We start from the raw sequence: 15,182 nt of genomic DNA, 5'->3' as shown, positions 1-15,182 counted from the left end.
TTTTGGCTCTCATACACTTGTTTTAGTTTTCTTCAGCTGCAGCTTGAACTTGTATATGAGCAATTTGTGACTCTGTTCCAGTCTGCCCCTGGCCTTATTTTGGCTGATGATAATGAGTTTTTCCACTGTTTCTTTCCACTGATGTATTTAATTTGATTCTGTGTATTCCGCCTGATGAGGGTGTATAGTTGCCTTTTATGTTATTTGACAAAGGTATTTAAGGAGCCCTGTTAGTGTAGTGGGCTATGAGTTGGGCTCCTAATCACAAGGTCAACAGTTTGAATTTGCCAGCTGCTCCACAGTAGAAAGATGAGGGTTTCTATTCTTGTAAAGAATTGCAGGCACAGAAACTTAATATAGAACTGCCATGAATAAGAACTGATTTCATGGCACACAACCACTTGTAGTAAAAAAGACATTTGCAATGAATAAATTGTTGGTCTGTCAAGATTTTATTATTTAATCTCCAGCATTATTTCTGCCACCAAGACCATAGTTTTAAGGAGCTCTGGTAGCGTAGTGGTTACGAATTGGGCTGCGAATCGCAAGGTCAGCAGTTCGAAACTACCAGTTGCTCCGCGGGAGAAAGAGGAGGCTTTCTGCTCCCGTAAAGATTTACAGCCTTGGAAACCCTGTTCAGGGTCGCTATGGGTCAGAACCGACTCGACGGCACTTAACAACAACAACAACAACAACAACATCCTTCTTTGTTTCCAACCTTCATATTCCAGTAATTATCAGTATATCTTGATTGCATGTTTGATCAGTTTCAGACTGAAGAAATTGGTGAAGTTCTTCAGTTTCACTTTAGTGATTGGTTGGTAAATTTGAATAATAATGATATTAACTGGACTTCTTTGTAGACATATGGGTATTATTCTATCACAACCAGCATTTTAGTTCAAGATAGATCTTGAAATGTTCTTTTTGATGATAAATGCCATTCCTCTTGAATTTGTCATTTCCTGAATAGTAAACCATATGATTATTGGATTCAAAGTGTCCAATACGTGTCCATTTCAGCTTACTAATGCCTAGAATATCAATATTTATGTTTTCCATTTCATTTTGACTTCTAATTTTTCTAGTTTCATACTTGTACATCCCGTGTTCTGATTATTAATAGATGTTTTGCAGCTGTTCCTCGTCATTTTAAGTTGTGCCCATCAGCAAATGAAGGTCCCAAAAGCTTTGCTTTGAGGAGGCAGCTCTTTCCCAGTCATGTTTTGGGTGTCTTCCAACCTGAGAAGTTTTTCTAACAATGTACTCAAACTTTTTAGCACTGACAACGTTTCACTGCTATTATATATTATATCTGACAACGTTTCACTGCTGTTTATAATGTTTTCAATGGCTGAACATTCAGAAGTAGTCTGCCTTTCCTTCTTCTTAGTCTGTCTTAGTCTGGAAGCTCCACTAAATTCCATCCATCACAGGTGACCTACTGGTATTTAAAATACCAATAGCATAGTTTCAAGCCATCACAGCAACACACAAACCACCACAGAGTGACAAACTGACAGACAAGTGGTGGTCTACTCTTAATAATGTCCCCAAAAGCACTGACGGTAGTAACATGAACAAACATATGTACACCAACATTAATTGCAACACTGTTCACAGAGTCAAAAGATGGAAACAGCCAAAATACCCATCAATTGACGAATGGATAAACAAAATGTGGTACACCCATACACTGGAATGCTACTCAGCCATAAGGCGGAATGGCTTTTTAATGACATCTCACAACATGAACGAACCTTGAAAGAATCGTGCTGAGCAAAAGATATCAGACACAAAAAGACAAGATATTGTTTATAAGAGGTAAACATTATGTAGCAACCACAAGTTATTAGCGGCTACTGCAGACAGGAGGAAGAGGGAAAGTGAGGGTTTTTGCATATAATTCATTGTTTGTATGCTAATGGTAGTGGGATCCTTTGGCAAAAGATATTAAGAATGTTTGCAAAACTTGAAGAATGCAATCAATGTCGCTGAAGCATATATATAGAAATTGATGGTCTAGTGTATATATTGTTATATGTATATTACCATAGTAAGTTCCTTTAAATGAAAGAGTCACTGCTGTGAAGGAGCTGCCGACTAATAGGTTGCTGTCTCAGTTTGTTCCAGAGTAACATAGGACTATCTTTTTCTGAGCAAGAATAGTTTCAGATCCCTCTTCTCAGTCAACCTGAAAACAGGTTCAGTCCAGGCAGTGCTTCTCCATTCTCAGGTAACAGTACTAAGTGCTCAAAGTAAGTGGTCTCTTCTTTAAGAGGGGCAGAACCTTGTTTTACCAGAAAGTGATGTGACCTTGAGAAAATGCCATAACCTCCGACACCACCCTTGACACTGTATCTTTAGAACCTCCTCACTCGAGGACACTTTATTGAAAAGTCATTTACTGTTCAAAATGGCATTCTAGAAATGAGCCTTTAAATGATTTATTTCTTCTCCTAATTTTAATTTACTTTCAGATTTCTTCTTAGCAAATTCAGATCAGCAACCAAAGGAGAAATCGTGACTATGAAAACTGAAAGTGGGCGGAGCTACAGTTTGGATTTAGAGAGCCAAAATTTTCGGAGTTTAAAGTCAGTTCTCAGTTCTGACAGGTAAGAAATACACAAACTGGGCAATAACATAGACTGAGAATAAGGTTGTTGTATTTCCATCTAAACAGAAACCAAAAACACACTGCCACTGAGTTGATTCCAATTCATAGCAACTCTATATAGGGAACTGACAGCCTCACCTTTCTCCTACAGAACAACTGTTGAGTTTGTACTACTAACCTTGCAGCCCAATGCCAACCCACAACACAACCAGGGTTCATTCATCTAAACAGAGGTACCTGCAATATTGCGACTTGGAGAACTCAGAACACACAATACAAAAAGCCAGGAATATATTTTTCATTGAAATGAAAAGCATTTGTCCTCTTTCTGGAATTACACCTATTGGAATCTTCTATGTCACCTACAAGGACTAGATATATTTATGTTTTGGTACTCAGGACTGCAGTTCAGATGGAGAGGAATGTACAGGGAAAGTAAAATTTTTATATTTGTTTCTTAATCTTTTTCTGCTTGTTGTTGTTGTTGTTAAGTGCCGTCGAGTCGATTCCGACCCATAGCGACCCTGTAAAGGGTTTCCAAGGAGAAGCTGGTGAGCTTGAACCGCCGACCTTGCAGTTCAAACGACTTCACAGTCTGACGCATTAGCCCACAGCGCTACAAATCCTCCAAGTATCATAATCATGTTTTAAACAAATTTTAATAATATCATCATCTGAGTTGCTGCGGAGCAATTTTCCATAAGTTCCACTTCTGTTTAGACTCACTTCTGCCAACTCTTTATAGTGTGGACAAGTATGACTCTCCTTTGTACAGAGATATCACTTTGTCAAGAAAAGAGATAAGAAAAATAGTCATGTACTTTCACATGAAGCTTCATTTTCTTTAGCTTGTTGGGGCATATGACAAGACTTATTTTCATGATGAGTATATTACCTGAGTATATTACAGAGAACAAAAAGATCTACCCCTCATGTTTCACTGGATTGTCAAAAAACTAACCTCTTTTGTTTGAAGCTATACTATTTCTGAAAACCCAGGTAGTTAAAGCTGGCAGATTTTCTTTCCCCTTAGGTTCTACAAGTGGAATTGTATTCTCCCCTGTATTCTGTAATCCACTTTTGGGGTCCTGGTGTGGCGCTATGGGTTAATGCGCTGGACTGCAAGGTCAGTGGTTCACTCTCACTAGCTGCTCCTTGGAAACCCTATACAGAGTTGCTATGGGTTGGAAATGACTTCACAGCATTTAACAACAACAATCCACCTACTCATGTGGATCAGCAAATTCCCCTGAGGGGACAGTCTTCTCTTTTTTGCATGGAGATTCTCAATAGTTGTTTCTTTTTACACAAAGTATCTCTGCATGTAAGTGTGGTCACTTGATATAAAAACATACAGAAAAAAAAAAATATATATATATATATATATATATATACATATAGAGCATAAAATAAATCATCTGCTATCAAGAGATTATCACTGTATTCATTGCTTCCTAAAATTTCACAAATGCAGATGCTTTTCCTTTATGATAGAATAAATAAATAAATAAATAAATAAATAAACAAACAAACAAACAAACAAACTACGGTTGCCTTTGTCCTTGGAATCGTTTCCTTTGACATCCCTTGAGGTAGCCCAATGCCATATCCCACAGAATCTTTCTCTATAAATCTACATTTGTTTTTCATTGTTGACCTCACAACTCTGGGATATTGATGAAAATTAGTGATGATAAAGAACTAATTTAGTACTGCTATTTTGTTTAGTCTCTTAAGAACTCTATAGATGTACCATGTTGATTTGTGCTTCTCGGCTAGTTTTGAGATGGACAATATATATATAAAGAGGACAAATAGAATTCCCTGTTGTAAAAACAAAAAAGATTCCTGGCCTAACAAACAACATTTTATTGTGCCATTTATCATTAAGTTTTCCTTGCATTTACTTAGCAAGAATAAAGATCATGCTCCCAGTCTCACAGTGCTTGTTCCATTCCCCCAAGATCTCTCTGCCTGGGTTTACTCCTTGTATCTTATCTACTGCTGGATAAAAATAACTATCAAGTTATAAAGTCTTATGTGAGCATTTCATCAAATGTTGGTGCTTTGACCCAGAGATTTCTTGTTCTTGTTGTAAACGAAAAGATAGCTAAGTAGATGTTATCTTCTAAATTATGCTGACCAGAAATGATTTTCAGGTAATCAGACTCTAGCTGTCAGAGGCGCTTGGGCTTAGGTGTGTCAAGAAAAATGTTTTTCTATCACATCAAAAGAGAATTCAGATGCCCACAAGATCAGTAGAACATAATGACCCTTTCCTTGAGATGCATCTATCAAAATGATGACTCATTAATGGAGTGCCACAGTAAGATACGTTGCATTATCCCAAAATCATTCCTAAGAAAGTTTGAGCAGGAGGTGACCCATTTTTCTTAGCTCCCAAGACGCAAAGATTGTAAGATTCCAGTCTTTTTAGTGTATTACCTGACCCTTCTTAACAGTTCATTTCTCTTTCCTTTCCACAACACATGGTTTATTAAGTCTTTTTCTAGAGCAGCTGTGCTTAGGCATTCTTTTTCTTTTTAAAATCATATCATGTCTCACAGAGTGGAAATGCTATTTTATCAGATAGTTGGTTGACTTGATTTCTCTTCAGTAGTCTCAAAGGAGTGAAGGGAATGAATGTGTTAGAGAAGACCCAGTAGGCTTTCATAAGAGCATGTCAAATGACTATTTACAGTTTGCTAAGGAGCTCTGGTAGCATAGTGGTTACAAATCGGGCTGCTAACCTCAAGGTTGGCAGTTCGAAGCTACCAGCTGTTCCGAGGGAGAAAGATGAGGCGTTCTGCTCCTGTAAAGATTTGCAGCCTGGGAAACCCTGTGCAGGGTCACTATGAGTCAGAACTGACTCCACGGTACTTAACAACAACAATAAGGGAGTTTTGGTAGTGTAGTGGTTACGAATCGGACTGCAAACTTCGAGGTCAGCAGTTTGAAACTCCCAGCGGTTCCACAGGAGAAAGATGAGGCTTTCTGCTCCCTTAAAGATTTACAGTCTTGGAAACCCTGTACAGGGTCGCTATGAGTTGGAACCGACTCCATGGCACATCGCGACCATGACCACTCGGGACTTTACACATGAGGCAAATAGGATTTTTCTTTTCTCCCCAAAATAATGTAAATGATAGTTATAGATTCGAATCACAAGATCAGCAGTTCAAGCCCACCAGCTGCTCCATGTGAGGAAGATGCTGTTCTATGCTCCTACAAAAATATATAGCCTCGAAAACCCTATGCAGGGTCACTATGAGTCAGAACTGACTCAATGGCACAGTGCTAAAACAGAATAAACACAGTATTAGAAGGAGTCCTGGTTGGTGCAATGGTTAAGCACTCTGCAGTTAACCAAAAAGTTGGCATTTCAAACCCATGTAGTGGTGCCAAGGGAGAAAGAATTGATCATCTGCTTCAGTAAAGATTGGTGGTGGTGATGGTGTGCTGTGGAGTTGGTTGTGACTCATAGTGAACTTGTATAGGGTTTATGAGTCTATAAATCTTTATGGGAGCAGACAGTCTCACCTTTCTCCCACGGAACAGCTGGTAGTTTTGAGCTGCTGACCTTGAGGTTAGCAGCCCAACTTGTACCCACTACCCTACCAGAGTTCCTTCTAAGAAAACCCTATGGGGCAGTTCTACTCTGGCACATGGGTCACTATGAGTTGAAACCAACTCTACAGCACTTAATAACGACAACTCCAGTACTAAAGAGTAAATTTGAAGGTCAGTGGTTTAAGCCTTTATCACAAAAGACCTTAGAAGCTATGGAGGGGCATACAGGACTAAGGAAAGAGACTCAAGAATACCTGAGTGAGGTAAAAAAAAAAAAAAAAAAAAAAATTCCCCTAAAAACACATTAAGGAATAGTGAAACTTTGAGTTTAAAAAATCACTAACTCTAATCTACCTTAGGTTTTCAGTTTCATCTACATCTAAAGCAGTAGAAGTCAAGAACTGAATTTTATGATGCCAAATATTATTTATGGAATTACAGGAATTCTGGTGAAATTCTGGTGAATTAAGTGGTGAATTAAGGTGAAATAACCAAAACAAAACCCAGAAGGCCCTATTTTAACAAACAGTTGACAACAAGGGAAAATTTCGTTAAGAGAAAAAACCTGTAACTTCATTTTGGAAATGTGTTTGTCTTCCACATAAAGGCTTTTCCTTCACATTTAAGGAGTCAGATGAATTTAGGAGATGTAGAAAGAGGGAGCGGTAGAACTTGATTTTCCAAGTACCCTGCTTATCTTTAATGAACTTAATCATTATAATATCAAATTGCCATGATCTCACTAAAGAATTTCTATTTGTTGTCAGTTAAGAATATAGCCCTAAGTACATTTTTGTTATTTCTGCTGGGTATATTGCTTGTTTTCTCTGTAAATACAGTCCGAAAAACTTTTTTTTTTTTTTTTTTTTAAATTGGGTAAAGGATTTTCCACCAATATTTATAGCATGCCATTGGAGAATATGGCACACATTTTACCATGGGACTTTACCATAACCAACTTGTTTTTTTCCCCTGCCATCCCCCTACCAGACACCAATTTTATCCAATTATTTTTCGTTGTTCTCTAGAAGGTTTGGGCTGATTGACACAGTCTCTCTGGAGTGTCACAAGCTGCTTTTGCTGGCTCTGAACCAAAAGCAGAAACCTCCACCAGTCAAGCCAGCCCTTAGTGAGTTTTCATTCTCATTCCAAGTGCCACTCTGCTCTCCTCTCTATCTCCATGAAATGTGGCATTGCATTGCATGTCTAAAAAACATACTTTCCTCATATCCATTCTTTGGTCAGACTTAGTTTACTAAATGCATTCTGTTATTAAATCTACCCTGGTTGGTGAATTTGTCATACTGTGGTGTCTTGCATGTTGCTGTGATACTGGAAGCACTGCCACCAGTATTATAAATACCAGCATAGTCACCCATGATGGGCAGGTTTCAATGGAGCTTCCAGTCTAAGACAAAGTAGGAAAAAAAAAAAAAAAAAAAAGAGGCAGACTACTTCTGAATGTTTATCCACTGAAAACCTTATAGATAACTGCGGAATGCTGCCAGATAGAATGCTAGAAGATGAGGTCTTCAGGTTGAAATATACAAAATTGGAAATGGTCAGAAATGAAATGGAATGCATAAAGATAGGTATTCAGAAATGGATTGGTACTGACCATTTTGAATCTGACAGTTATATGCCAGTAAGGAAAAATTCAAGAGAAAAGACAATACATTTGTCATCAAAAAGAATATTTCAAGACATATCTTGAAGTACAATGCTGTCTGTGATACGATAATATCCATACCCTGACCAGTTAATACCACTAGTATTCAAATTTATGCACCAAACCTCTATACACCAACCACTAAATGCAGTGATGATGAAACTGAAGACTTCTTCAATCTGAAACTGATAAAGAATGCAAACAAGATGCATCTATAATTACTGGTGATTGGAATGTAAAAGTTGGTAACAAAGAGGAAGGATTGGTAGTTGCAAAATATGGTCTTAGTGCATTTGTATGTTATACTTAGGCTCACGTAAACCATCATAAAAGCTCTAGATTACTGAATTGGGGAACCAGGGAGATGAGGAAGAAGTGGAGATTCATCAGGCAACTTCTCTAACTGCTGTTTCCTATGAAGCTACTGGCTTTCTGTGACTTAATCACACAGATCTTTTCTTTGTTAGAGAGAGGACAAGATACAGTCAATCCCTATTATTCATGGGTTCTGTACTTGTGAATTTGCCTACTTGGTAAAATTTATTCATGATTCCCAAATAAATTAATCTTATCAATATTGATTTTGAATGAGTATAACCCTCACACCAAAATGAAGCAAAGACATCATTAGGAAAAAAAATTATAGACCAATAGCCTTCATGAACATAGATGCAAAAATTACCAACATAATACTAGTCAATATAATTCAACAATATGTCAAAAAAATAACACTTCATGACCAAGTGGTTTTCATATCAGGGATGAAAAACAATTAATATAATTCACCATACAAATTTAAAAAGTCAAAAGAAACACATGACCATATTGATTGAAGCAGAAAACACATTTGAAAAAATCCAGCTTCGATTCTTGATAAAAACACTTAACAAGAGAAATTCCTCAACATAATTAAGAGCATACATACAAATCCAACAGCTAAATTACTCTCAATGGAGAGAAACTGACAGCATTTCCTTTGTGACCAGGAACGAGACAAGGATGTCCTTTATCACCACTGCTATTCAGTATTGTGTTGGAAGTCATAGCCAGAGCTATAAGGCAAGAAAGAGAAATTAAAGACATCCAGATTGGCAAAGCAGTGAAACTCTCTCTATTTGCAGATGATATGATCCTGTACATAGAAAATCCCAAAGATTCAGCAAGAAAATTGTTGGAATTCATTAAAGATTCAGTAAGCTGGAAGAGTACAAGATCAATATAAAAAAAATCCGTTGGATTCCTCTATACCAATGAAGACAGCTTTTTTGAAAAAGAAATTTAGAAAAATAATACCATCTACAATACTCACCCATAATATGAAATTCTTAGGACTAAATCTAACCAGAGAAACAATGATCTGATTTATTATATGCTGTGGAATCAGTTCTGAATCATAGTGACCCTGTACAGGGTTTCTGAGGCTGTAAATTATTACGGGGGCAGAAAGCCTTATATTTCCCTTGCAGAACAGCTGGTAGTTTTGAACTGCTGACCTTGAAGTTAGCAGCCCTACTCATAACCACTGCACTACTATAGACCTATACAAAGAAAACTATAAAAGACTACTACTAGAAATGAAAAGAGACAAAAAAGGAAGAATATACAATGCTCATAGATAAGAAGACGTCTTGAAAATGCCAACACTACCCAAAGCAATCTATAGATATAATGCAATTCCAGTCCAGATTCAAACATCATTCTTTAAAGAGATTTAAAAAGTGATCACTAACTTTACATGGAAAGGAAAGAGACCTCAGATAAGCAAAGCACTGCCTAAGAAGAACAAAGTTGGAGGCCACTTACTTTACACCTTGATATCAAAATTTACTACACAGCCATGTGGTCAAGTCAGCATGGTACTGGTACAACAAAAGATACATAGATCAATGGAACAGAATTGAGAAACCAGAAGTAAATCTATCCCTGTACTGTCAACTGATCTTTGACAAAGGGTCAAAGCACATTAAGTGTGGAAGAGAGTCTTTTCAACAAATGGTGTTGGCAAAACTGGAAATTCATTTGCAGAAGAAAGAAACAAAACCCACATCTCACTTCATATATGGAAACTCAATGTGGATTAAAGACCTAAATATAAAACTAGCACTATAAAGATCATCAATGAAAAAATAGGGACAAAATTAGGGGCTTTAATACATGGCATAAATACACCATCAAACATTACTAAAAACACAAACAGTAGAAGACACAATAGACAACTGGGGCATCCTAAAAATTAGACACCAACAGATTTTGACAAAAGAGTAAAAAGGGAGCCAACACACTGGGGAAATAATTTTGTAATGACACATCAGGCAAGGGACTAATCTTTAAAATTTATAGAATACAGCAACACCTCTACACGAAAAAATGCAAACAACCCAATTAAAACATGACCACAGGACATTAACAAACACTACACCAAAAAAGACACTCAAGTAATCAACAAAATATTAAGAAATGTGCACGATTATTATCCATTGTTGGTTTTGTTAAAAGGTGCCATTGAGTTGGTACCGACTCATAGCAACTCTAGGCACAACAGAATGAAACACTGCCTGATCCTGGGCCAACCTCACAATTGTTGCCATGCTTGAGCCCATTGATGCTGCCACTTTGCCAATCCATCTCACTGGGGTCTTCCTCTTTTTCTCTGACCCTCCACCTTACCAAACATGATATACTTCTCCAGAAACGTGTTCCTCCTGACAATATGTCTGAAGTATGAGAGATGAAATTTGGTCATCCTGGCCTCCAAGGAGCATTCTGGCTACACTTCTTCCAACACAGATCTGTTGGTTCTTTTGGCAGCCCATGGCACTTTCAATAATCTCCTCCAATGCGATAACTCAAAAGCATCAATTCTTGTACAATATTCTGGATTCACTGTTCAGCTTTTGCATGCATATGAAGTTATTGAAAATACCATGGCTTGCGTCAGGTGCACCTTAGTCCTCAAGCTGACATCTTTGCTCTTTAACACTTTTTAAAAAGGTCTTGTGTAGCAGATTTGCCTAATGCAATATGTCATTTGATTTCTTGACTGCTGCTTCCATGAGAGTTGATGGTTGATCCAAGAAAGATGAAGTCCTTGACAACTTCAATCTTTTCTCCGTTGATAAGAATGTGGTTTATTGGTCCAGTGGTGAGGATTTTTGTTTTCTTGACTTTGAGATGCAATCCATACCGAAGGCTGTGCTCTTTGATCTTCATCAGTAAATATTTTAAGTCCTCTTCACTTTCAGCAAGCAAGGCTGTATCATCTGCATATCGCAGGTTGTTAATGACTCTTCCTCCAATCCTGATGCCACGATTTTCTTCATATAACCCAGCTTCTCAGATTATTTGCTCAGCATACAGGTTGAATAAGTATGGTGAAAGAATACAACCCTGTCCTACACCTTTCTTAATTTTAAACCATTCAGTGTCCCCATATTCTGTTGGAACAATTGTCTCTTGGTCCATGTACAGATTCCTCATGAGCACAATTAAGTGTTCAGGAATACTCATACTTCGCAATGTTGTCCATAGCTTGTCATGATCCACACAGAAGGCATTCACTCATCTATTCCATGAAATTTTGAAGACAATTATCTGGCCGACTGATTTGAAGAGACTCGTATTTGTGCCCATTGCAAAGAGAGATGACCCAACGGAATGCAGAAATCATCAGACAATCTCTTTGATATCCCATGCCAGTAAAGTGTTACTAAAGGTAATACAGAAATGGCTGCAAGCATACATTGACAGTGAACTTCCCGAGGTTCAAGCCGGATTCAGAAAAGGCCATGGAATGAGGGATATCATTGCTGATGTCCGATAGAATATTATCCATTAGAGAGATTCAAATCAAGGCAAAATGAGGTATCATCTCACACCTGCACTAATAGCAAAGTTCAAAAAACCAGAAAGCAACAAATGTTGGCGAGGATGTGGAGAGACTAGACTCTGCTACATTGCTGGTGGCACTGTAAAATGGTTCAATCACTGTGGAAAACAGTATGGTGCTTCCTCAAAAAGTTGGAAATAGAAATGCCATATGATCCAGCAACCCCTTTACTTAGTATATATCCACAAGAAATAAAAGCCAGAATACGAGTAGATATATGCACACCAAAGGTCATCACAGCACTATTCACAATAGCAAAAAGTTGTATGCCCATCAGTGGAAGACTGGATAAACAAACTTTGGTATATACATACAGTGGAATATCATGCCAAGTTGAAGAATAACAATGAATCTTCGAAAACACCTCATGACATGTTTTAAACTGAAGAACATTATGCTGAGTAAAATGTGGAAAAATATTGTATAAGACCACTATTGTAAAAAATCAAGAAAAGGTTTTTGTACTACAAGAAACATTCTATGATGGTTACCAGGAACAGGATGTAAAAATAAGTAATTTAGAATGTTGTTGTTGTTAAGTACCGTGGAGTCGGTTCCGACTCCTTGTGCTCCTGTACAGGGTTTCTGAGGCTGTAAATCTTTATGGGAGCAGAACACCTCATCTTTCTCCCACGGAACCACTGGTAGTTTTGAACTGCCGACCTTGAGGTTAGCAGCCTGATTCATAACCACTACACTACCAGAGGTAGACACATGTTAAGTCAGGTGACAGGGAGGGCAATATACAAGGAGAGGGAGGTTGACAGAAGAATGATGGAGATATCCACCTCAATCCAAGGTGAATCCTTGTATGCAAGGACTAAACTATAGAGGTGAATAGTGATATATACACAGCCTTGGAACAATAGTGTTCCAAGGACAGAGACACTGGGTGAATGGGTATGGGAGGAAGATATATATATATATATATATCCCACAAGTACAATTTGAAAGAGGATATTTGTACATATATAACCACAGAGAGGAAGTACAACAGCTGTTGCATTAAAAACATTGAAATCATTGAGATAAAGTGTATGACTTGTTGAATGTATGACTGTCTTGTCTGTAAACCTTCACTCAACTCACAATAAATTTTTTTTTTTTTAATTGATGCCTAGGTCCCACCTCCAGGAATTCTGATGTGAACATTCTTGGGGTGTCCTGGGCATTTGCTTTTTTAAAAGTTGTAGAGGTGGTTCTGATGTGCAGCCCAGGGTGAGAGCCATTCCATCTCTCTTAAAACTGTTGACAAAGATTGGAAACTTGAGCTATGTTATGCTTCCTTCCCTTTTATTTCTCAACTCCGGTATTCCTTTCCAATTTAGCAGGTTTACCTCACTTTCTACAACACCCCTTGCCCTCCTTTCTTACATATTATTTTCAGATCTAAAATAACCTAAAGAAGTTATGAAAATTCATAAACTTCAGAAAGAATATCATGTGTTATCTGAGTGTTATTGTCTCAATGGCTATAATTATCTCAGTTTTAGTATCAACATGAAAGATTATTGCTCTGTTTTGGTTGAGTCGCCTCATGGGAGCACTCATTTAATCATGCAGGCATGGGCTTATCATTGTCAGCTCACTAGGGGAATGTTGGACTGTGGGAAATTTGTTTCTGGCTATAATTCCTGGTAGACTATTATATAAACAAGAAATACAACTCCTTAAATTGCTCTTTGCCTCCTATCTTTGTATCCTCTATCCAGAAATGGATATATCTGGGAAATTATAATCAAGTTATTCTATCAGCATAAAATTAGAGAGATAAAAATGGAAGGCTTTTAAAGTATATTTCATAAGCTAAAGTAAAGTAGATATGATTCTTTCCTACATTAGAAAATGTGTCTTTCAAGTAACACAGAATATCCAAGGTTCCCCAGACAATGTCTAAATGGATAACTTCTTGAATTAAGATGAGTATAAATCTGATTCCTAGAAAGCAAGAGTCAAGTTGATGATGTTGTCTACTAGGTTCCAACTCATAGGGACCTTGTGTACAACAAAATGAAACACTGCCCAGTCCTGAGCCACCTTCACAATTGTTGTTTCAGCCCTTTGCTGTAACCACTGTGTCAATCCATCACATTAGCGGTCAATTATGTCCCCACTTTGCAATTGCTCCATCATTTTTGACATAACTGATTCGCCCTCTTTCGCTACTAGGTTTGATAATTCACTATAAAATATTACAGAATTCACAGGCTATATTCACAGTTATGTGGTTTATTGGGAGAAAAGGATACAACTCAGGAATAAAATTATACAATTCAGGATCAGTCTCAGGAAGAGATACACAGGCAAAAAGTCTGGAAGGATCCTCTATATGAAATTGGAGCATTCATCTTCCAAAGGAGAGCATTATCCTTCCTTCATCAACTAGGGTAACTTTTAACCAGGTAGCTCTGGGAGCAGAAAAACCTCCCTGATCCCTTCAGTTCCAGGACTTTTATCATCCAGTCCATGCAATTTCTTATTGGGTACCAGGTGGGCTCCCTTGCCAGACTGATACTCAACAGATACACAAGGGTAGTCATTTCACCTCAGTCATTTACTTAGGACATCCCCTAAGATTATTTTTCTTAACACCAAGGGCAAAGGAGCTCTGGTAGCATAGTGGTTACGAAATAGGCTGCTAATCTCAAGGTCAGCAGTTCTAAACTACCAGCGGTTCCACGGGAGAAAGATGAGGCTTTCTGCTCCCGTAAAGATTTATAGCCTCGGAAACCCTATGCAGGGTTGGAATCAACTCCATGGCACTTAACAACAACAAGGGCAAAGGTCAAATAAGGTAATTTAAAGTGTCCACAGGGTCATAGTCCCATTTTCTGGACTATGTAGTGAGATAAATGTATTTTGTTCTGGCCAGTTTACCCTTTATCAAATTTTACCTTAAATATTTTGTTGGCACTGGTTTGTAATTTTTCTTATTTGAACATCCTGGTGTGGCACTGTGGGTTAATGTGCTGGACTGCGAAGTCAGTTTGATTGGCAAGGTCTGTGATTCAAGCTCACTAGCTGTTCCTCGGAAACCCTATACAGGGTCATTATGGGTCCGCACCAACTTGATGGCACTTAACAGCAACAACAATAACCTGATATAGAATTTAAATTAGTCCTTTCTTAGTTGACCTTTAACTTTTTATTATATCAATATAGACTTGAGGAAGCTTTTATCCTTTCCTGTTTCACTGCCTCTTGTCTCTAAGTAGCAAATATGTGTGTTGTTTAAGAAATATGTTATATAGCTCAAAAGAGGGAACAAATATTTACAGCGAGGATCATTCCTACCCCCTCCATACACAGAGTAGACAGGGATGGGCAACTTGGACATTGGCTACCCAAAATGGGGGGCTGCAAAGGCAAGAAGTGACTGGCTTACAAACATTCAATGGGAGCCTAGATCCAGAGAGCGTGGAGGAAGGTAGAATCTCCAC

At 37.9% G+C, this 15,182-nt stretch overlaps 1 protein-coding gene across 1 annotated transcript in view; it reads left to right on the top strand.

Annotated features, from left to right (window-relative positions):
• Positions 1 to 15,182, top strand: part of SYTL5 (synaptotagmin-like 5) — a 204,936-nt gene that overhangs the window by 92,722 nt on the left and 97,032 nt on the right. Inside the window, exon 5 of the mRNA XM_006864299.1 lies at positions 2,481 to 2,615. Within this exon, the coding sequence (XP_006864361.1) occupies positions 2,481 to 2,615 (135 nt within the window). The remainder of the gene's footprint in view (positions 1 to 2,480; positions 2,616 to 15,182) is intronic.

This window comes from Chrysochloris asiatica, unplaced genomic scaffold (genome assembly GCF_000296735.1).
Source record: "Chrysochloris asiatica unplaced genomic scaffold, ChrAsi1.0 scaffold00062, whole genome shotgun sequence".
Lineage (NCBI taxonomy): Eukaryota > Metazoa > Chordata > Mammalia > Afrosoricida > Chrysochloridae > Chrysochloris > Chrysochloris asiatica.
This window is presented reverse-complemented; position numbering and strand designations above follow the sequence as displayed.